The 24,221-nt window shown below is 45.6% G+C and overlaps 1 protein-coding gene across 1 annotated transcript; it reads left to right on the top strand.

The window, feature by feature from the left end:
* Positions 1–1,719: 1,719 nt before the first annotated feature.
* Cct3 (chaperonin containing TCP1 subunit 3) lies at positions 1,720–22,388 on the top strand. Its single transcript, XM_051157455.1, has 14 exons — positions 1,720–1,808; positions 3,914–3,975; positions 5,201–5,251; positions 5,329–5,391; positions 7,295–7,391; positions 9,028–9,145; positions 12,385–12,571; positions 13,695–13,844; positions 15,589–15,721; positions 15,903–15,984; positions 18,598–18,778; positions 21,108–21,353; positions 21,724–21,855; positions 22,059–22,388. Exons 1-14 carry the CDS (start codon positions 1,778–1,780, stop codon positions 22,161–22,163), a joined length of 1,638 nt encoding a protein of 545 aa, XP_051013412.1. The 5' UTR covers positions 1,720–1,777; the 3' UTR covers positions 22,164–22,388.
* Positions 22,389–24,221: the final 1,833 nt, after the last annotated feature.

Raw genomic sequence — 24,221 nt, forward strand, 5'->3', positions numbered from 1 at the left:
AGCACTGAGCCCTCCCTCCAGCCCCCTCCTGGATGTGGTCCAGGCTAACACAAGTCCCCCTGACTCAGCCTCAGGAGTCCTTCATTGTAGGAGTGTGCTACCACACCAGGCAAATGATTGTTCCTAAACTATTTTCTCCAGTTCCATTCGGCAGTTATTTCTGCTACCCCTAAACCCAAAAAACACCAACCAACCCCGCCTTTTCACCCAAGACAGCAAAACATACCAAATCCGAACTTTAAAACCTATCACAAACATGTCATGACTCACTGTGCCTTCTAAGTGTTTAATTTCTAGTCTTTTCCTTTTTCTATATAGGATGCTCTGGCAAGAGGGCTGTCTTCAGTTTGAGGCCAGCCTGGGTTACATGGTGAGTCCCAGGCCAGCCTTGGTACTCCAGTATGGTAATATGGTAATCAAAAGACTCTGTCTTCAGGGCTGGAGAGATGGCTCAGCGGTTAAGGGCACTGACTGCTCTTCCAGAGGTCATGAGTTCAATTCCCAGCAACCACATGGTGGCTCACAGCCATCTAGAATGAGTTCTGGTGCCCGATTCTGGCCTGCAGGTAGAATACTATATAAATAATCGTTTGTTTGTTTGTTTTTTTAGTTTTTCAAGACAGGGTTTCTCTGTGTAGCCTCTGTGTAGCGCGTGCCACCACGCCTGGCTTAAAAGTATTTCTTTCTTTTTCTTTTGCTTGTTTCTTTCTTTCTTTTTTTCCCTCGCTCTCTTTTTGTTTTTTCGAGACAGGGCTTCGCTGTGTAGCCTTGGCTGTCCTGGACTCACTTTGTAGACCAGGCTGGCTTTGAACTCACATCTACCTGCCTCTGCCTCCCGAGTGCTGGGATTAAAGGCGTGCCACGCCCGGCAAAAGTATTTTTCTAAGAAGTAAAAAATTAGGGCAGGAGACATAGCTCAACCAAGAGCACTAGATGGTCCCCCAAGAGGCCACGAGTTCAGTTCCCAGCACGCACATGGCGGTCACGTCCATCCTCTACTCTAGGGACCAGACTACCTCTTCTGACTCGCTTGGGCACCAGGCACGCATGTGGTGCACCTACATACGCATAAGCAAAACAACCAGACACATAAAACTTAAAAAATATGCATCTAAAAATCAAGTTTCTTTTTTTTTTAAAGAGGAAGTAAACCACAAATCCCAGCGTGCTCCGGGGGTTGGGGGAAGGGCCACGTAGGATAACTTCCACTTCCACCCTGCCTCAACCCTTCCGGCCACAGCCGCTATTCCTCCCGGCTGCTAAAGCTGGAATAAAAACTGGGAAACTGTCGTGCCTACTTGACCTTCATGGTCAAGAGACCCGATGGACAAAACAGAGCTTCATGATCTCACCTGCAGCATTAATCCAAAGCCTCAACCCCAGCACCCACCCTGTAGTTGGTACACATGCGCTGTAGCGAGCTACCTAACCGCCCGTGCCTCAGCGCTTGCGCAGACCTTCTGTCCGCACGCGGCCGGGAGCGGCCACTCTACTACGCAGGCGCTTGCGTCTCCCAGGCCCCTCTTCCTGCGCTCTCTATCTAACTTGCCTTACCTTTCTTGCGTAGGGGGCGGGGCTGATGCTGACGATTGGTGTATGTTTGTGCCAATCAATGAAGTGGGCTTTATGATTGGCGACACTTCAGCGGGTAACATGTTTCTGTGTCAGCCCTGGAGGCAGCGTTTTTTTTTTTTCTCCCCCTCCTTGCTGCTCTTCACTCCAGAAGGTTCTGCAGATTCTCTTCAGCTCTGGGTAGTCGGCTCCGCGTCGTGCCGCCATGATGGGCCACCGTCCTGTGCTCGTGCTCAGTGAGTTTGGGAAGGCGATGGTTCCCTCTGTCCCTCTCTCCCCACGCTGGCCAGTGTTCCCCAGCTCCGTCCCGCCATGACGCGGTCCCCATGCCTTCCAGGCGCCTTTTCGTCTCGGAAGTGCCTTCCCCGCGTTTCTTTCCCTACCTTCTCCCGTCGCCCTCTTTTGACAAAATGCCTTTCCGTTCTTGGGAGTCGCTCGTCTTTACGTGTGCCTCATCCCACTCGCGTTCCGTTCTTTAGCCGCCACCCTCCACGCCCCCGTGGCCTTTTTCCGGCATGATTTCCAGCGTGTCGTTAGTAATGGTTCTCAACATTAGGCCTTGGTTCATATCCTTGGCTCTGTCCTTTAGTAGCGGCGTGAGTTAGGGTGCATCGCTTAATTACCGTCGGTGTTGAGGAGGCTGTAATAGTTTAGAGACGGTGAGTTGTGGTGGAAGAGTAAAGCTGTATTGGCATCTTTTCATTACTGGGTTCAGGAATGACAGGCCTTGCCTCTCCTATCTTGGATGTGATCTTTACCACCAGCCAGTTAAGTTCTCGCAAATTCCTCTCCTGGCTTTCTTTCCCCTTTAGGGAATGCTACTCATCTCTTGAGAAAAGCGCTCTAGTTCCTGGTCTGTTGCTGGAGCTGTTAAGGGGAACTCAGTAAGCCAGGTCGAACAGTTAGACATGGTAAATAGAAAAACAGAAAAAAGATAATTATTTGGTATGGCCACACTAGGAGGAGGGATAAAAGGGTTCGGTGACAGTACCCCTCCTGCCCACACACAGACAAGTCCATGAGATTTAGCTTAAATTAACAGGCCAGAGGCATAAGGAGTCTCATCATTGTCTGCCTCCCAGCCTTTAATCTCTTTCTTATTCTAGCATGAGATTCCTTGGGTTTTTGTTTTTGTTTTTCAGTCTGTGTATAATGTATGTGTGTTTTGCCTGAGTGTTTGTCTGTGCACCACATGATGTGCCTGTTGAGGCCAGAAGGGTGCATCTGACATTACCTGGAACAGGCAGTTGTGAGCGACCATCAGGGTCTGGGGACTAATCTGGATCCTGACAGAGTAGCCAGTTTTGTTAAACACTCAACCATCTTTCCAGCCTCATAGCCAGACTTTCTTGGTCACTGATCTATAAGGCTTCTGTGGCTTCCTCTTCCCAGGCGGTTGTGAGGGTTAGGCACTTGCCTCATTTTTCTCACCTACTCTTGAGAAAAATCATATCCTACTGAGGCCTGCCCATTCATGGATCTCAGGATATGAATCCTTGCTGGGCTTATGTGAGTATACAAGGAAAATATTGGTCAGGATTCTAAGTTTGAAGCATTCCAGAAAGGAGTGGTGAGTACGTGTAAGCAGTTTTTGGGGTGGTTTGTTTTGGTTTTTAGTTATTATGCTTTTCTTCATTTTAGGTGTATTTTTCCTGCATGTATGTCTGTGTTCCTTTCAGACACAGGAAGAAGGCATCAGAACCCATGGAGCTGTAGTTACAGATGGTTGTGAGCTGCCATGTTGATGCTGGAAATAGAACCAGGGTTCCAACACTTTTTAACTACTGAGCCATCTCTCTAGCCCCTAAACGTGTTTTTGTGAAACAAGGTCTCAGTTTGTAGCTCTGGCTGGCCTGGAACTCAGAGATCCATCTGCTTCTCCGGTGCTGCAATCAAAGCCTGTGCTGCCGTGCCTACAGAGTTTTCTGAGATGTAATTGACAGCTAGTTATAAACTGAAAGTTTTGTATTTGTTTTTATTTTCAAAATTTGATAAATACTGGGTTGGTGCGACGGCTCAGTGGGTAAAAGAACACTGCCACCAAGACTGATAACTGGAGGTGTCTCTTTGTTGTTTGTTTTGTTCCGTTTGAAGTAGGTTCTCTCTATATAGACCAGACTGGCATCCAACTTACAGATATCCTCCTGACTCTGCTCCTAAGCACTGGGGACAAAGGCTTGCGCCACCACACCTGGATGATCAATTTCACTTCCTGAAAGTTGTCTTCTGATCTCCACCAATGAGCCAAACACCTGGCACGCGCGCACACATAAACATCTTAAGTTAGGAAGTAAATTGCTGTGTATACTGGGCTGCTGACATGTGTTCTTATCTATTTTAGGTCAGAATACAAAGCGTGAATCTGGAAGAAAAGTTCAATCTGGAAATATCAATGCTGCTAAGGTAGGTTTTGTTTTTGTTTTTTGAGGCAGACTTTCCCTGTGTAGCCTTGGCTGTTCTGGACTCCTCTTGTATACCAGGCTAGCCTCAAACTCACAGAGATCCACCTGCCTGTGCCTCCTGAGTACTGGGATTACAGGTGTGAGCCACCTTGCCCAGCTGATAGCACATATTTTAAGTGTTAGTAGCAGTTTGTTCTGACTTCCCTATACTTCTATATTTGTAATAGTGAGCTTCCTATAGATCTGTACTTCAGAGTATACACTTAAGCAAAGGAAAAATTGCTTTTCCAAGGCATTTCCTTGATGGTGGTACAGGAAGGTTTTGTTTGTTTTGTTTTAAGATTTATTTATTTTACTTTATATGTTTGAGTGTTTCGCATGCAGGTGTGTGTGTGTACACCATGTGCGTGCCTGATGCACAAGAAGGCTAGAAGAGGTTTTGGGTCTCCCTAGAACTGGAGTTACAGACTGTTCTGAAGGTTACCCTGTGGATGATGGGACTTGAATCTGGGTCCTCAGGAAGAGCCCCACCCCCCTCTTTGGAGACAGGAACTTGTCTGGTTAGCCTAGAACTTGATATGTAGACCAGACTGTCTTTAAACTCACAGAGATCTGCTTCCCTCTTGTCTCACAAAGCTGGGATTAAAATCATGCACAACCATTCTGAACTTAGTAAATATCTTTTGAATGAATGATATAAGACTTGATTTCATGTGGCTTAGAAACCTCTGTCTAAAAATATTAAGGCTGGAGTATTGTGTCTAAAGTAGTTGCCATTCTTGCTGTCAGGTGCCCTTGTTTAACCCTGGCTGTGGCTGGAGAGATGGCTAAGCAGTTAAGAGCACTTGCTACTCTGGCAGAAAACGTAGATTTGGTTCCGCTATCCAAGGTGGTGGCTCACAACCTCCTGTAACTCCAGTTCGAGGGGATCCAGCATGCTCTTCAGGCCTGTATGGCCACCATGCGTGCATCTGCTGTACAAACGTGCGTGCAAAACGCTGATGCCCATATAAATAAACCTTTAAAACACTGGCTCTGAACTGGGCATGGAAGAGCATGCCTTTAATCCTATCACTTGAGAAGTAGAAGCAGGGATATCTCTGAGTTCAGTCAAGGCCACCCAGAACTACCTAGTGAAACCCTGTTTATAACAAAACAGTGCTTCTCCAAAACACTCACATTGATCTCTGATTTGTACTTCTTGTTTTATGTTCTCTCACCAACAGACAATTGCAGACATTATCCGAACCTGTTTGGGACCTAAATCTATGATGAAGGTGGGACTAACTTTTATTGAAACTCAGGTTCCATGTCGTCCTTTTTTGTTATCTATAACACTTTTGCTTTTTCTTAGATGCTTCTGGACCCAATGGGAGGCATCGTGATGACCAATGATGGCAATGCCATTCTTCGAGAGGTATGTGTGGCTTTCGTTTTATTGTTGGTTTTTTTTTCCTCACCACCTTTTCTAACAGTTTTATAAATACCAAGAGCCTATTGAGACACATGTTGATAACCTTGGCATAGTGTTTTATGCTGCTAATCCTAGCACTTTGAGGACAGAGCTAGTAGGATCATGAGTTCAAAGTCATCCTAGGCTGTAGAACATGACCCTGTCTCTGAAGTCATGATGGCAGGGTACCTCGAATCTTAACATTTAGGGCGGTAAAGATAGGAAGATTGGGAGTTTGAGATCAACTATGGGGGTTTAAGGCTGAGTGCAGCTATTATAGGTCTGGACCATTATGCCGGGTTTGTCTACTCCACATGTGGTGTATACTGTTATCTCAGCATTCAGCAGTGAGGCAGAAAAGTTGAGATTGGAAAACAGCTTGAGCTATATATCAATAACTTGTCTCACAAACAATAAAGTGGAGGCAAGGATAGAGTGCATCCATCTCTTTCAGAAGATCCTAGGTTCAGTGCCCAGCGTCACAAGAGAAGGGGGAGTAGAAGCACTAGAAACTGAATTTTCCCTTTAACTGAGGCTGTAAATCTGAACTCAGGGCATCACCAGGACCCGGGTCTGAAGACTAAGGAATAATGCTTTTCATTACTTTGTTTTGTGAACCCAGGGTCAGTTTGTCATATGCTATTGTAATTCTTGTGTGTCCTTTATGTGTAAAACAGTGACTCACTTTAAACCAGTATGACATTGTTTAACTTGAATGTAGCTACAAAGACGTACTTCCAAGTGCTTGTAGTACTAAGCTGAAGAAGCTGTTTTGTTCTCAGTAAGGTTTTTTGGGTTGTTGTTGGTTTGGCGTTTTTTTTTTTTTTTTTTTTTTTTTTTATTAAAGATTTATTTATTTATTACATATACAATATTCTGCCTGCATGTGTGCCTGCACACTAGAAGGGGGCACGAGATCTCATTATAGATGGTTGTGAGCCACCATGTGGTTGCTGGGAATTGAACTCAGGACCTCTGGAAGAGCAGCCAGTGCTCTTAACCGTTGAGCCATCTCTCCAGCCCGGCGTTTTTTTTTTTTGTTTGTTTGTTTGTTTGTAACTTTGGCTGTCCTGTCCTTGCTTTGTAGATCAAGCTGGCCTTGAACTCAGATCCTCCTGCCTCTGCTTCTGCCTCTGTCTCCCAAGTGCTGGGATTAAAGGCCTGTGGCACCACGCCCAGCTTCAACAAATATCCATGGTTGAGTTCTGAGTGACATTTTCTGCACAAAAGTGATCTGCTTAAGATTGTTGGGGAGAGAGCACTGTGGGCCAGGATGTAGCTCGTGTACAGGCGGTTGGAGGCAGTTGTGAGCCCTGAGTACTGGTGCTAGGAACGGAACTGCTCTAAAAGAGCAACAAGTACTTGACCCCTGAGGCAGCTCTGCAGCCCCTGGGGTTTTTGTTTTTTTCAGACAAAAGTCTCACTCTGTAACTTTGGCTGACTAGGCACTTACTATATGGATGGCCTCAAACTCGAACTTAGATCCACCAGCCTCTGCCTGTCTCTTCTGGGATTAAAAGCACAAGCTACCATCCTGGCCTGGGGTGGTTTTAGTTTAAAGATATAGTAAAGCAAAGTGGGAAGGGAGTATAGATGGAAGTAGAGTCTCAAGAGTTGGTGCTAAGCTAAGTCTTCCAAGAGCTGACTAGATGGCTCAATTTGCAGCTAAGCCTTAACAATCTGAGTTCAGTCCCCTGTACCCACATGGTAGAAAGGGACAGCCAGTAACCACAAGTTGTCTTCTTGCCTTTATTGTCATGTTGTGGTGTGTATGCAACCACATACAGAAAAGCGGGGGGAGGAGTCTTTGGTGTTTGGAGGTTTTATTTTTTAAAGTCTGAGTATCCTTGGTTCATTTTTATTTCAGATTCAAGTCCAACATCCAGCAGCAAAGTCCATGATTGAAATAAGCAGGACCCAGGATGAGGAGGTTGGAGACGGGACCACATCAGTAATTATTCTTGGTAAGAAGAAAGTAGAAGATTGAAAAAGAAAATTTAGAAATTAAATGTGTTACTCAGGTAGTAGTGGCATGTTCCTTTAATCCCAGCAGTAAGGAGGCAGAGGCAGGGCCAGCCTGGTCTACCAAGCTAGTCTAGGACAGCCAAGATAACACAGAGAAACCTTGTCTCAAAAAAAAAAGCAAACCAGGTGTGATGGTGCACGCCTTTAGTCCCAGCACTTGGGAAGCTTAGTGGCAGGTGGATCACAGTGAGTTCGAGACCATCCCGGTCTACAAAAGCCAGTCCAGGATAGCCAAGACTTTTTTTACACAGAGAAACCCTGTCTCAAAAACCTCAAAACAAAACAGAACCCAAGGGGAAAAAAAGAGGTATGTTGCAGAACTTATTGCTGATTTTCTTATGTGTTTTCACACTATCTGTTGGATAGCGTGAGCTGTTTTATGTTTAGGATTGTATGTATGAACTATGCAAATTTATTTGAATAAACCGATCAGCTAATAATGATAAATTACATTCTCAAAGTTGCCACTATGTATATGAGTGTTCTGTCTTCATGCACAACAGAAGAGGGATTCAAATTCCATTACAGATGGTCATGGGCCACCATGTGGTTGTTGGGAATTGAACTCAGGACCTCTGGAAGACCAGCTGGTGCTTTTAACCAAGCTAAGCCATCTCTTCAGCTCCCAAAGTATTTTGTTTTTAAGCCAGTCTCTTTTTATAAGGAACCCTTATGACAGATGAGTTTACATGAATGTTTTTGTCTTTGTATGCATGTAGGGAGTTGTTTATTTTAAATTCTGTGCATAAGCGTGTGTGTGTCTGTGTGAGGGTTTGTTCTCAGGAGCTGAGACGCCCACAGCAGTCAGGAGAGGGCATCAGGTCCCCTGACGTTGGAGTCACACTGGCTGTTGGGAGTGAACTCAGGCCTCTGTAAGAGCAGTCAGTGCTCTGCACCTCTGTGCCTCTCCAGCCCCACTTGCTCTTAGAGAAGGCCGAGATTTAGTTACCATCTCCCGAATACTGGCTCACAATCATCCATACCTCTAATTCCAGGGAATCCCATATTGTCTTCTCACCTCCAGCAGGCACCAGGCAAGCACATGTACACATAACATACATGTAAACAACACACACACACACACACACACACATAAATCTAGGAAAATACAATGATGCCTGGATATGAGGATTTGAAATGAGTTATTATCTGTTAAGAACAGCAGCCAAAAGGTGTCTCAAGGCTGGCCTTGAGTTTCTGTTTCTCCTGCCTCTGCCTCCCAGTGCTGGAGTTAGAGGGGGGGTGTTTTGTTTTTTGGTTGTTTTGGGTTTTGGTGGTGGTTTTTTTTTGTTGTTGTTGGTTGGTTGGTTTGGTTTTGGTGGTGGTTTTTTGAGACAGGGTTTCTCTGTGTAGCCTTGGCTGTCCTGGACTCACTTTGTAGACCAGGCTGGCCTTGAACTCACAGAAATCTGCCTGCCTCTGCCTCCTGAGTGCTGGGATTACAGGCCCAAATGCATATCTTTAGTGAAATGTGTTTTAGGAAAAAACATTTTTTAGATGCATACAGAAATTAAATTGCCTTTATATCCTGATACTTTCAAATTCATTACTATGGTGCCTGTGTCCTTTTCGCAGCGGGAGAGATGCTGTCTGTGGCTGAGCACTTCCTGGAGCAGCAGATGCACCCAACAGTGGTGATCAGTGCTTACCGCATGGCACTGGATGATATGGTCAGCACGCTGAAGAAAATCAGGTATGGAGGCAGGTGGAAATGGATGGTTTGGGAGGCTTGGATTGGTCTGTTCCTAATACAAGAAAGCCAAGGACGGGGTTAGGAGGAAGAGTCCCTGCATCAACCTCTGGCATTCACACACCATGCACGCTGCTTTCCGTTTTGGTTTATTTAGTAAGGAGAAATGAGATCAATGTAGAGAGGAGAACTGGGAAATTCTCATTTTAGAAAACAGTTCAAAGTACTTGGAACCCATGTAAAGGTAGGGCTGTGTAAAGATGTGCTCTGACCTTGCACGCTTGCTCTGTGTACAAATACATCACACACAGCACAGCTTTAGAGGGGAAAAGGCAGTCACCAAAACATGCTGTGATCCCAGTCGGTAGTGGAGACAGGGCTCCTAGGGCTTACTGCCTAATTGTTGGAATTGGCAAACTCTAGGTTTAATGAAAGTTTAAAAAAACTTAATATTAATAAGGCAGCAGATGTTGACCTCTGTCCTTTACACACACACCACGTGCTCATGCTATCTACAAGTTTTCCTGTTAGATGCTGCCATAGAAAATGTATCCTAAGTAAGATAGGCCTGTCTTCTTAGATACTGAAGTCTAGTAAGGAGCGTAAGGAGTGAGGTGGCTATAGCTGTTCTCGGCTTAGTGTTAAAACTATCCTACCATTATGTAAGACGATAGCTAATTCAGTGTTCTGGGCTGTGAGGACAGCTGCCAGCAGTTTCCATTAAAATGAAGAGGACCACAGCTGAGAATGCTGTGTGCATGTATACAACTCCTTACTAGTTTATATTTGCTTTCTGCTAACAGTGTAATGAAGGGAGTATAAAAGTGACTGCCTTTAATACCAACACTTGATCCAAGTCCCAAAAACAGGGCCACCTAGGTGGTTGTGGCAGTGCAGAGGCCAGCCTGGTCTACAAAGCGAGTCCAGGACAGACAGGACTATACAGAGAAAGCCCTGTCTGAAAAACAAAACCAAAGCCGAGCAGGTGGATCTCTGACTTGGAAGCCAGCGTTTACATAGTTCCTGGCCAGCCAGAGCTGCATAATGAGAATGTCCCCAAAACCAGCAACAAGAAAACAAAAACAACCACATTCCATGATAGGATTAAAGGCATATGCCACAATGCCCAGTTTACTTATTCTCCTCCCTCTTCTGTAGACCCTGCCTCAAAATGTCACCCTCTGTCAATTTTGTTTGTTTTTTGTTCGGGTTCACATGGAGCCCCAGCAGTTCTGGAAACAAACCTCTGCCTCCTGAGTGCTTAGATTAAAGACCTGGCTTCCCCCTACCCTCCCAAATGACCTACTGATTCCAATTAGTGCTCAGGCCATCCACCAGAGCATGGGCAATCTACCAGTGGCTACAGTCCCAAAGAAAAATGACCCCGAGGCTGGAGAGATGGAGAGATGGCTCAGTGGGTAAGAGCACTGGCTGCTCTTCCAAAGGACCTGGATTCAATTCTCAGCTCACACGTGGCAGCTCACAGCTGTCTGTAACTCAGATCTGAGGATCTGACAGCCTCACACAGCTATACATTCAAGCAGAACACCAATGCACATAAAATAGAATAAAATCATTTAAAATAAGAAAGAAAATGACCCTCCCTCCTCTAGCATCTCCCAGTAGCTCCTCAGCTAAGTGCCGCCAAGCCTGTGAAGCCCTCCCCACCCATGCGGGGATTCTGACTGGCTGGTGAGCAAGTAACCACAGCGGCTGTGAGGTCATGAGTGCGTGGCATTCTCTTGTCCAGAAGACAGCCTTTCACATCCATCACTTCTGCGTTCTGTGTGCCCCATCTTCAGAGATGTCCACGGGCCTTGGGTGGAGTTAGATACAGATGCCTTGTGTGCAGCTGAACACTCACAAGTGCTTGGCTCCTCTTAGCACTTTGACCAGTCTCTCTATAACTGCTGCCCAGGACAAAAAGAAGCTTCTCTGACCAAGACTGAGAGAGGCACAAATCTGTGGACCTAGAGGTACTTTTATATCCTGCAGTTGACAGTAATGGTCCTGCAGTGTCTTTGGTAATAGGGTTTTATCATCCAGTGGTGATAAGCAATCAAGAACAGTAGCAATGGTTTCTGTTTGTAAGGCCTTTGGAACTTTCCTGACCAATAACTCATTGGGAATTGTCCTTTGCATGGTACTGATATTTTTATATACTGGCATGACTTCTGCAAGCAGCATTATCCACCCATGCAGGGTACCTTCAAAAACACGCCTCTCCCTATTTTTCTTCTTTTCTTTCTGCTTTTGGTTTTTTCATTACAGTGTTTCTCTGTGTAGCCTTGGCTGTCTTGGACTCACTTTCTAGATCCTCCTGCCTCTGCCTCCCTGAGTGCTGGCATTTAAGGCGTGCACTACCATGCCTGGCTTCCTTTAGACTTTTAAAGAGCAGATTAAGAGAGGGTCTCTCTCAGTACAACCGTGGCTGGCCTGTGTGAACCAGGCTGACCTCAAATTTGTAGGGATCTTCCTGCTTCTGTCTCCAGAGTGCTAGAATTAGAGGGTGTGCTCTTCAATGTTTAGATTTTTGGTTTTTCGAGACAGGGTTTCTCTGTGTAATAGCCCTGGCTGTCCTGGACTCGTTTTGTAGACCAGGCTGGCCTCAAACTCAGAGATCCGCCTGCCTCTGCCTCCCGAGTGCTGGGATTAAAGGCGTGGCCACCACTCCTGGCTCAATGTTTAGATTTTTGTTGTTTTTGTAATTTTTTTATGTGCATTGTTGTGTTGCCTGCCATGTATGTCTGTATGAGGGTGTCAGTCAGATCATGTTACAGACAGCTATGAGCTGCCATGTGGGTGCTGAGAATTGAACCTGGTCCTCTGGAAGAGCCATCAGTGCTCTTAACTGATGAGCCATCTCTCTAGCCATGTTGGGGTGTGTATGCTCCTACTCTGGTTCCTGTGCGTGTATGCATGTGCATATGAGTGCAGGTATGCAAGGGCACAGAAGTGTTGGCTTCCCTGGAACTAATTTGGGGACTGAGAACTGGATTCAGGTCCTCTAGAAGAGCAGCAAGTGCTCTTAAGTACTTAGTCATGTCTTCATCTCCCACCTTAAATTTATTTTTGTAAGTTATAAAACATGAGGTTGGGAGGCTCATATTGAGCCCACTGGGGCTTTGTGCATGTGATAGCTAAGCACTGTACCTCTTGTGCTCTCTGAGGTTTATATGAGGTACTGTGTTAAACATTTTATGGTGACTGCTGAGCGTGTTTATCTGGGTTTCTTTTTCTAGTACGCCTGTTGATGTCAATAACCGTGAGATGATGTTGAACATCATCAATAGCTCTATTACTACAAAAGTCATCAGTCGCTGGTCCTCTTTAGCATGCAACATTGCCTTGGATGCTGTCAAGACTGTGCAGTGTGAAGAGAATGGCCGAAAGGAAATTGACATCAAGAAGTATGCAAGGGTGGAAAAAGTAAGCTGCTCCAGTGTGCGCTTGAGTAACTATCTGACATGGTCCTTCCACCTCAGAGTATAGTGTCTTAGAACTAGAAAAGAGAACTAAACTTACTTAGAGCCTGGGAAACAAAAACCTAAGAGGTTATCAAGGAAGAGTTCCTGAAATAACTTTTGTTGCCGTCACTCCCTTCCATACACAAGGTTTACAAGGGTGAGGACAGACACTGCAATGTCCACATAGGTCTATGCTTGAGCGTGTTGACCAGCACTGGTGAGGACATACATTTTACAAGTGCTGAGGCTGAAGAAATGCTTCAGCAGTTAAGACCACTTACTGCTTGTGTAGAGGACCCACATGTTGTCGTGCAGCCATATGACTTCAGTTCCAATAACCTAATTCCCTCTTCTGACCTCTGAGGGCACCAGGTACACATATTAAACATACATGCAGACAAAACACTGTCACAGGGTTCCCTATAGAACAAAACTGATACAAATGAATATTAAAATGTGCCAACAGCGGCTGTCTCCTGACAGAAAAACAAGATTCTAGTACTCATTCAGTCCACTGTCTGGTGCTCTCCACTGGTCTTCAGTCGGCTTGGAATCCTAATGCCTCAGCACCAGGACAGATAGGCTTTCCAGTGAGAATGAGAGCAGGCAAACAGCGAAAGCTTCCTTTTTCTATGTCTTTTTATGTGGGTTGCTACCAGAAGATGTGGTCTAGATTTAGGGTGGGTCTTTCTTGACCTCAAAGTATCCAACCAAGAAAAATCTTTCGAGGTCTGGAGAGATGGCTCAGTCGTTAAGAGCACTGACTGCATGAAGTAGGTCCTTTCAGACCTTTGTCAAGACAGTGCATTTCTGTGGTCTTAATCATCCTTCAAACTGAGTGTCATGGCCCAAGGTGAGCATGCTTCCTAAAGGAGTCAGACATTTGCAGCCAGGCCTGAGTGAGCACCTTTAACCCCCAGCATTTGGTAGATCCACTTAGGAACTTTGAAACAGTTGTCATTTGAGAAAGAAGCATATGGGGATGGATTTGGTTTGGACTCAAGGGAGCAAGTGATGTATGGCATAACACCAATCCCAGTTACTTCCTGTTTATTGTGTATTAAAGTAAGTCTTACTTTGCATAGATACCTGGGGGCATCATTGAAGACTCACAAGTCTTACGTGGAGTCATGATCAACAAGGATGTGACTCATCCTCGGATGCGCCGCTGTATCAAGAACCCTCGAATTGTGCTGCTGGATTCTTCTCTGGAGTACAAGAAAGGAGAAAGCCAGGTAAGACTTCCAGCCTTGAGGGGTTTCTTGGTTTTGTGAGGTAGGTTCTCTTTATATAGCCTTGGCTGTCTTGGAATTCACTTTGGAGACCAGGCTGGCCTCAAACTGGCAGAGATCCACCTGCCTCTGCCTCCCAAGCACTGGGATTAAAGGCGTGCGCCATCACACCCAGCGAGGCCCGCCTCTTCTCATGTATCAGCAGCACCTAGAGTGTGAGTTCCTACAACTTCACTGCGGAAGGGGCTGTGCGCAATGTAGAGGCTTATGGGTGTTGAGCTAGTGGAGCCAGAATTAAGTTAGTTCAGCTGGAAATGGTTGCTTTACACCTGTAATCCCAGCATGTTGGAGGCTGAGAAAGAGATTAGCCTGTGTAGGAAAACCAAAGGTAAGGGAGAGAAATTAAGAATAAATTATTTGTCCTACAGAAGGACCAACTCAGGGTCTCTCTATGTAGGCTTGGCCGTCCTAGACTCACTCTGTAGACCAGGCTGGCCTCAAACTCACAGTGATCTGCCTGCCTCTGCCTCCCAAATGCTGGGATTAAAGGCCGTGCATGCACCACCACGCCCAGCTCCAACTCAGATTTTCAAAACTGGTAAGTAAAGTTAAACTGGATTATAGAGGTGTGAAGTTTTGACACTCAGATTCATGGTTTTTGAGACAGGGTTTCTTTGTGTAGCTGTCCTGGACTCTGCTTTGAAGTCCAGCCTGGCCTCAAACTCACAGAGATATGCCTGGAATTACATGCATGCACTACCATGCCCAGCTAGCCTGAGAATTTTTAAGTTGTTTTCTCTCTCTCCTTTCTTTCATCTATTATGTATACAATGTCCTATTGTGTTGTTGTTGTTTGTTTGGTTTTTGTCCTATTGTTTTTTAAAATTATCTGTATCTGTAGGCCCGGTTAGCAATCAATGAAGACACAGACGCTTGTTATATTTAAAAATAGCCTTAGTTAACATGGGGCAGGGCAGACATTAATCCTCTAAACTACCTCCCATAGTGGGGCAGGCCTGGGATCCCTGCCTCAATCCCATGCCATCTGCTTCCAATAACCTCTGTCAAGCTACCTCCCATCTATAATCCCAAAAACTTGCTCATGTTCTTCATCTGGACTGGATTTTCCATCCACGCTGGCCATGTGCTTCTCCTCCATCTAACCCATGGCGGCCTTCCTCTCTCTCTCCTCGTGGTGGTCTCTCTTTCCTTCTTCTCAGGATCCCCCTCCCTCCCTCTCTCTCCCTCTTCTTCCCCTCCTTCATATCTCTCTCTCTCTCTCTCTCTTCCCCCCCCCATCTCCTTTGCCCTGCCCAAATGGGATTGCTTTTTATTAAAAGGGTCACAGAGACAGCAAGCAGTAATTAGCATCAAAATACATCAGACCATCCCCCAACAATGCCCTGCCTACATGTAACACCTGCAGGCAGGAAGAGGGCACCAGATCTCATTATAAATGGTTGTGAGCCACCGTGTGGTTGCTGGAAATTGAGCTCAGAACCTTTGGAAGAGCAGGCAGTGCTCTTAACCTCTGAGCCATCTCTCCAGCCCTTAAGTTGTTTTTGTTAGTTTATTGTATGTGCGCCTAGACGCGCATGTGGAGGTCTGGGGAACATTGTGTGGTTTGTATGCAGCCCAGAAGAGGTTTGGATCCCCTGGAGCTGGAATTCCTGGCAACTGTGAGCTGCTCTTGACTGCTGAGCCGTCTGTTAGCCAGCCTTAGTCAGTGCCTTTTCTTCATTCACAGACTGACATTGAGATTACACGAGAGGAGGACTTCACCCGAATCCTGCAGATGGAAGAGGAGTACATCCAGCAGCTATGTGAGGACATTATCCAGGTGAAGCCTGATGTGGTCATCACGGAGAAGGGCATCTCAGGTAGGGCTCCAGCTGTTCCCAGGCCTGCCTTTGAGTAGAAGACTGTGAATGGTGTGGTGTGGTTTGGCCCTCGGGTTGACAAAGATACAATCATGTGGTATTTAAAATACTTAGGGGATAAAACCAGTTCAGAGGCCAGGAGTTTGGGCGTACAGCTGACATGGCTACTCTTGAATTTCAGATTTAGCTCAGCACTACCTCATGCGGGCCAATGTCACAGCCATTCGTAGAGTCCGGAAGACAGACAATAATCGTATTGCTAGGTAAGTAAGCCAGCTAAAGTGATGGTTCTGTTTTACTTTATCTTATGTTTTGTTTGTTTTTTTCTTGTCGTCGTCTTCTTCTTCTTCTTCTTCTTCTTCTTCTTCTTCTTCTTCTTCTTCTTCTTCTTCTTCTTCTTCTTTTGGTTTTTCGAGACAGGGTCTCCCTGTGTTAGCCTTGGCTGTCCTGGACTCACTTTGTAGACCAGGCTGGCCTCGAACTCACAGCGATCCGCCTGCCTCTGCCTCCCGAGTGCTGAGATTAAAGGTGTGCGCCACCACGCCCGGCAGTTTTCCTTTTTTTTTTTTTTTTTTTTTTTAGGTGTGTTTATTTACTATGTATATAGTGCTGTATTTCCATGTACACCTACAGGCCAGAAGAGGGCATCACATCTCATTATAGATGGTTGTGAGCTACCATGTGGTTGCTGGGACTTATAACTCAGGACCTCTGGAAGAACAGTCAGTGCCCCTAACCTCTGAGCCATCTTTCCAGCCCTTGTTTTGTTTTAAGACAAGATCTTGCTCTGTATCAACTCATTCTGCAGACCAGTGGAACCTCGAATTCGCAGTAATTCTCCTGCCTCTCCCTCCGAGTTCTAGGCTTACAGATGTGGTTTACCACTCAGGGCTGGTAATCTATACTAACTGGCTCTGAATACAGTAGAAGCATTAGTTTTCTGCTAGTGAATTCAGCTCTATAAATGTCAGTAGTTGTTTCTTTTTTTTCTTTTTTTTTTTTTTTTTTTTTTTTTTTTTTTTTTTTTGAGACAGGGTTTCTCTGTGTAGCCTTGGCCGTCCTGGACTCACTTTGTAGACCAGGCTGGCCTCGAACTCACAGTGATCCGCCTGCCTCTGCCTCCCGAGTGCTGGGATTAAAGGCGTGCGCCACCACGCCCGGCTTCTTCTTTTTTTTTTTTTTCAGTAGTTGTTTCTACACTGATATCTACATTCAGGGTATCTAGTTTTTTTGCTGGCTATGGTGATGCCTGCCTGTAACTCCAGAACTCTGCTGAATCGAGTTCAACGTGATCCCTAGAGCCTGTGTGAGATCTTGTCTCAAAAATTTTTTAAATGGGGGAAATTTTTTGTTTTTGTTTTGAGGCAGGGTTTCTCTGTGTGCTGGGATTAAAGGCATGCGCCACCACCACCTGGCTATAACTCTTTTTTAAAAAGTCAATACAAGGTCTGCAGTTAAGAGCACTAACTGCTATTGTAGAGGGTACGTGAGAACCAGTGTGATGGCATACACGTATAATCCCAGCACTGGAAATGGCTGAAGCAAGAGGAGATCCCTGAGGTTGAGGCCAGCTTTTGATGCACAGTGAAGTAAAGGTGACCTGAAATAAAAGTGAAAACCCTGGTGGGTCTGGACAGGCACAAAGTGACTCACCTGGCAAAGGTACTTGCCAACTTGTCATAAAAGCCTGAATAATGGAATTTTGTCCCCAGAACCTATGTAAAGGTGGAAAGAGAGAACAGACTCCATTAAGTTGTCCTCTGGTTCCACATGTGCACTCTGAATGTTCATCTCTGACCATGCATGTGGTGTGTGTGTGTGTGTGTGCTTTTTTGGTTTTGTTTGTTTTCTTTTTTGAGACAGGGTTTCTCTGTGTATGGCTGACCTAGACTTTGTAGACCAGGCTGGCCTCAACCTCATAATGATCTGCCTGTCTCTGCCTCCTGAGTGCTGGGATTAAAGGTGTGCATCACCACACCGGGCTTTTTTATTTTTTTCCTAAGCTGGCTTGGGATATGTACCTGCCATGCCCTCACTTGTGGAGGCCAAAGCAAAAGGCTATCAAGAGCTGAAGGTTATTTTTAATTACACCGTGAGTTTCCGGGTAGCTTGAGCTCTATGAGGCATCTCAAAATGAAACAAGGCCCAGGATTCAAATTTAACCTCAGCTCTCTAGAAGACTTCAGGGGACAATGGATTGCCTTAAATTTGAAGCTAACCTGGCAGCTTAGTTCTAGGCCATCCTTTGCAACTGATGAGACTGTCTCAGAAAAAACACCATCTGATGGCTCCGTGAGTAAAGGCACCTACTGTTAATTAATCCTGAAGACCTGAGTTCTATGCCTGGTGTCCACGTGGTGGATAGAACTGCAACAAGCTGTCCTCCACACATACATGCACAAAGTAAATAATGTCATTCCTTTTTTTAAACACTAACTTGATGCCGGGTGATGGTGGCTCACCCCTTTAATCCCAGCACTTGGGAGGCAGAGGCAGGTGGATTGGTGTGAGTTCAAGGCCAGCCTGGTCTACAAAACAAGTTGCAGGACAGCCAGGGCTACACAGAGGAACCCTGCCTCCAAAAACCAAGCAAACAACAACAAAGAAAGATGACAATGAAGTGCCATCCTGAGTTGGGTATAATGCCCTGGGCTTTTATTCCCAGCACTTGGAAGGCAGAGGCAGATGGGATCTCTGTGAGCCTGGGCTGCAGTCTACATGATGAACTCTGGGGCTGCCAGGAATACATAGGAATACAAAAAATAGTCAGTGCAGACCTCTTGAGTGATTCTAGTCTAGGCTTTAAGCACAGACTATATTACTAGATGGGTGAGCCCTTCAGAAGTCACAGCCTTTCCACCTCCTCCACCCAATAGAGCCTGCGGAGCAAAGATAGTCAGCCGACCCGAGGAACTGAGAGAAGAAGACGTCGGTACAGGGGCAGGCCTTTTAGAAATCAAGAAGATTGGAGATGAGTACTTCACGTTCATCACTGACTGCAAAGACCCAAAGGCGTGCACCATTCTCCTCAGAGGAGCCAGCAAAGAGGTGCTCTCGGTGAGTGAGCCTTGGCTGTACAACCAGGGAAAGGACATAGTTCCATCCCAGTATTGTCAAACTTTCACTCAGTAACAAACTTGATGTGTCAGCTTTAAAAGAAAAAAGATTTAGTGTTTTTCTATTTCAGACCATGATCAAGAGAGCACAAAGTGCTGGGCTCTACCACTAGCCCCACGTAATCAAGCATGGTGGTAGATCAGGAGGAGAGACCTGTCTACATGCAGAATGTGAGGCCAGCCTCAGCTTTAGGGAGTTGGAGGCAGGCACAGTCTGGAAACAGCTGTGAGTGGGGCATGGTGGCAGATCACTGTGAGTTCGAGGCCAGCCAGGACTACACAGAGAAACCCTATCTCAAAAAAACCAAAATAAGCAAACAAACAGCTGTGAGCTGGAAGCCTGGTATGGCTCATATCTGTGATCTCAGCTGAGGCAGAAGGATGACTGCAAGTTTGAAAATCCAGCCTGAGCTAGAACATGAAAACCTGAGCAGGGTGGTCCCAGTGCTCGCATTGGGGTAAACAGACAGGTCTCTGTGAGGTCAAGACCAGCCAGGGCTCTATAGAGAGACTATATACTTGTCTACAACAAGACATAAAAACAGGCTGGATGTGGCAGTGAATGCTCTAATCCAGCACTCTGGAGGCAGAGACAGGTGGATCTCTATGAGTTTGAAACAAGCCTGGTCAATATGAAGAGTTGCAGGGCGGCAGAGGATAAATAGAAAGACTCTGTCTCAAAACAAAATGAGAGCAGCTGGAGCTGGAGAGAGGCTCAGTGGTTGAGAGTGCTCACTGTTCTCCAGGAGTTCATCTGGTCTCCAAGGGCACTAAACAACACACGTGGTGCGTATAAACTCAGCAGACACATACGGATTTTTTCTTTTTGCTGGTTCGTTTTGTTTTTTGTTTGTTTGTTTTTCCCCTTTCCTTTTTTGTGTTTCAAGACAGGGTTTCTCTGTAACTAGCCCTGGCTGTCCTGGAACTCACAGAGATCTATCTGCCTCTACCTACTGGGATTTAAAGTTGTGTTTTACCATGCCTGGCTAAAAAAAAAAAAAAGTGACAAAGGCCGGCTATAGTGGGACACTATTTTCATCACAGCACTCTGTGGGCTTGTTAGAAGCCATCCTAGTTTACTTAACTAGGCTAGTAAAGGTAACACAGACCCTGTCTACGAACAAAATATTCCCTCTTAATAGATCTGTGACTGTAAATTGGTACCCTTAACACTTCTGTGTGTGTATGTGGGGAGGGGGTCTTAGCTGGCTTTGAACTCACTGTGTGGCTAAGGATGACTGATACTCTGGTCCTCCTGTATCCATCTCTTTGATGTAAGAATTATAGGCATGTTGGGGCTAGGAGAGATGGTGTCAGTGGTTAAGAGCGCTGACTGCTCTTCCAGAGGTCCTGAGTTCAATTCCCAGCAACCACATGGTGCTTCACAACCATCTGTAATATGATCTGATGCCCTCTTCCAGACTACAGGTGTATATGCAGGCAGAGTACTGTATACATAATAATAAATAAATAAATCTTTTTTAAAAATTATAGGCATGTTCCACCAAACTTTTATGTCATACTAAGGACTAAACCCAGAGTGCTTTGTACCTGCTAGGCAGGTATTCTACCAACTTTTGTAGCTCAGTGTAGACTCGTGCTTGTGGCAGCCCTGCCTCTGCCTCCATTGTGCTAAAGTTAACAGTTGAGCCACTGACCCGGCATTACTGCTCTTCCCTACTTTTGTTCTCTTCCTCTAACGTATGAGTCCCAACAATCAAACTTAGGTGGTCAGGCTTGAACCACTAGGCCATCTCTCCATCCTCCATATCCTTTTTTGTTTGTTTATTTGTTTTTCGAGATAGGGTTTTGCTGTGTAGTCTTGGCTGTCTTGGACTCACTTTGTAGACCAGGCTGGCCTCGAACTCACAGCGAAACGCCTGCTTCTGCCTCCCGAGTGCTGGAATTAGGGTGTGAGCCACCACTGCTTGCCCCCATCCTTAATTTTTAAGTTGAGATTATAATCTCGTCTCTACTTCCAGGAAGCGTAACTTTCCCATGATACAAAGCTGGTGAGCAGCAGTGTTTCTTTGGTGCAGTACATAAAGACCTCACCTCATAGTTGAGGTGTAATATTTAATCCTCTTGCAGCCCCCTCCTGAGTTGTGCTTCATAAGAACATAACTTGTGCCCCTCACCAATAGTGGCACAAGGGTCTTCTACTTGCCCTCTTTGGGTTTGCTAAGAGCTTGACATTCAGGAAATCTTGATGCCCCTGATTTCTCCAGTAAACATTGAGTTGACTATACCATTTTTTCTGTTTCCCCAAGGAAGTAGAACGCAACCTTCAGGATGCCATGCAAGTGTGCCGCAATGTTCTCCTGGACCCTCAGCTGGTGCCTGGTGGTGGAGCCTCAGAGATGGCTGTGGCCCATGCCTTGACAGAAAAATCTAAGGCCATGACTGGTGTGGAACAGTGGCCATATAGAGCTGTGGCCCAGGCTTTAGAAGTCATCCCTCGGACCTTGATCCAGAACTGTGGGGCCAGCACCATTCGTCTACTTACCTCCCTTCGGGTGAGTTCTTTTCTGTGATCTTTCCTCAGCGAGGTAAGGCAAGCTATGCTTGGCCTAAGGCGATGGCTTTTGTTTTGTTTTTGAGGGAGGGAGGAGGGCTTCCTGTCAATTTGCGTATATGCTCATAAGCACACATATGCTTATGTTTATGCACACATTTGTGTGTATGTTGACACGTGTAGGCCAGAGGTCAACCTTAGGTATCCTTCCTCAGCCATCAACCTTCACTTTGTACCCCAAGATTTTTTTACAGGCCATTTCTTTAAAAAGCTTTTAGTCTTTGCCCTGTTTGCTGTCAATTTTTTACTGTTTTTGTTTGGTTTGGTCTGTTTTCTGACACTAGCGTGCTTCCTTGTTGTTCCACCTTCAGGCCAAGCACACACAGGAGAATTGTGAGACCTGGGGTGTGAATGGGGAGACTGGTACCTTGGTGGACATGAAAGAGCTGGGTATATGGGAGCCATTGGCTGTGAAGCTACAAACATACAAAACAGCAGTGGAGGTAAGATGCCAGCTTATATACAAAAACAGTGTAACAGGGGCAAGCTGTGTCCCTTGCTTAGGGAGAACTGCATTGTTCATTCAAGACTCTGAAAAGGAGGATTCCAGATAAAATGGTAATTCTGTGGGAGGAGCTAGGACTGCTAAAAGAAAGCAGTGTCTCTCCCTTCTCTGCTGACCTGTTTGGAACTGTTTCTCTCTTAGACTGCAGTTCTACTTCTGCGGATTGATGACATTGTCTCTGGCCACAAGAAGAAGGGTGATGACCAGGGCCGGCAAAGCAGCGCTCCAGATGCTGGCCAGGAGTGAGCGGGGAGCAAGGTGGCTTCACTGCACAGAACCGGCAGTCTCCCCTTTCCTGAGCCAGAGTTCCAGGAACACTGTGGGCACCTTTGTTTGCAAAGGATCAGGTTGAGGGGCAGTCCCCAGTCTGTCCCATCTCAGTTTGCAAAAAGCACTGACATGTATCTCTTCTCTATTGTAAGCTTTCCATTTAGTTTGCTTCCAATGATTAAATCTGAGTCATTTGAGACAGTTGTCATGTGTTTTTCAACCATGGGTCACATCTCTAGCTCCTAGCAATGCAAGAGGAGGCAGAAAACCTTACTGGGAGCAGAGGAGACAAATGAAGTCACTATTTTCTGACTTTTTATTTTATTTTATTTTATTTTATTTTTCTTAAAGACTGTAGTTGGGCTTGGTGGTGCACACCTTTAATCCCAGCACGTGGGAGGCAGAGACAGGCGTATTGCTGTGAGTTCGAGGCCAGCCAAGTCTACAAAACAAGTCTGGGATAGCCAAGGCTACACAAAGAAATGTTGTCTGGAAAAACAAAAAAGACTGTTCACTGTGTAAACCTGCCTCTTTCTGCAGTACTCTGAGGGCTGGTATCAGAGATTTTAAAAAGAAGGGTTCCACCACACCTGGTTTGGGTAGTTTTTCTTTTTCTTTTTTCTTCTTTGGCCACAGGGTTTGGGTGGGTTTTCTTAAGCTAATTTCTCACAGGTGTGCCTTGACTTTCCTCCTAGCTCATTCCAGATCCTGTCAAGTTGACCATCCACACTAACCATCACAGCTACATAACAAGTAGGAGACCAGCAGGTGCTGTGCTTGTCTCAAAGACAAAACAGTATATACAGAGCCAGTGAGATTGTTCAGTGGGCAGAAGTGCTTGCAGCTAAAGCCAATGGCATTCATTCAGTCCTTATATTCCATAGTGCACAGTGTGGCACATGTCACCTACAGTCACAGATATCACACTAACCTAAAATAAAAGTCTAGATGTTCAGGAAGCTGCGGGGGGGGGGGGGGGGGGGTTCTCCTTGGTCTAAGGCCAGTCTGGACCATAGAGTAATGCCCTGTCTCAGTGGGTAAGAGCTTGCTGCTCTCCCAGAGGAAGCAATCCCTCTTTTTAAAGCCTCCTCAGATGCCCCTACACCCATGTGGCATATGCACGTAAGTAAAAATAAATTAGTCTTTAAAACAGGAGATGACAGATGGTCTACATAGCAAGTTCTAGGCTAGCCAGGGCAACATTTCTTTTTCTTTTTCTTTTTCTTTTTTTTTTCTTTTTTTTTTTTTTTTTTGGTTTTTTCGAGACAGGGTTTCTCTGTGTATCCTTGGCCATCCTGGACTCACTTTGTAGACCAGGCTGGCCTCGAACTCACAGCAATTTGCCTGCCTCTGCCTCCCGAGTGCTGGGATTAAAGGTGTGGGCCACCACACCCGGCTAACATTTCTTTTTCATAGGGACCTACGACCCCAGTTTGGTAGACACTTGCAAGGATATGGAGATGGGTTCTCAAACACATGTAAATTGACAAACCTCATAAAGATAAACTTGGTCTAGCAAGGTTCTGGATAAAAGTATACAGGAAAGCCAGGCAAAGTGGTGTCCTCCTCTAATCCTAGCATTTGGGAGGCAGAGGCAGAGGGATCTCTGAGTTCAAGGCCAGCCTGGTCTACAAAGAGTCCAGGACAGCCAAGGCTACACAGAAATCCTGTCTCGGAAAACAAAAAAAAATTTTAAGGAAAAAATGGCCTGATGTGTTCATTGCCTTTAATTCCATCACACAAGAGGCAGAGGCAGACACACAGGCCAGTCTTTGTTAGTTCAAGGCCAGCCTAGTATGTATAAAAAGTTTCAGTACAGCCAGGGCTATATAGAGAGACCCTGCCTCAAACACACAACCGAAGATTTAAGAAAAAAAATGTATTTAGTCAAGTGGCTGACTATTGCTTTTTATCTGTGGTAGCTTTGTGAGCTCTTTTTTTTTTTTTTTTTTTTTTTTTGGTTTTTCGAGACAGGGTTTCTCTGTGTAGCCTTGGCCGTCCTGGACTCACTTTGTAGACCAGGCTGGCCTCGAA

Source organism: Acomys russatus, chromosome 15 (assembly GCF_903995435.1).
Source record: "Acomys russatus chromosome 15, mAcoRus1.1, whole genome shotgun sequence".
In the NCBI taxonomy this organism is placed as follows: Eukaryota; Metazoa; Chordata; class Mammalia; order Rodentia; family Muridae; genus Acomys; species Acomys russatus.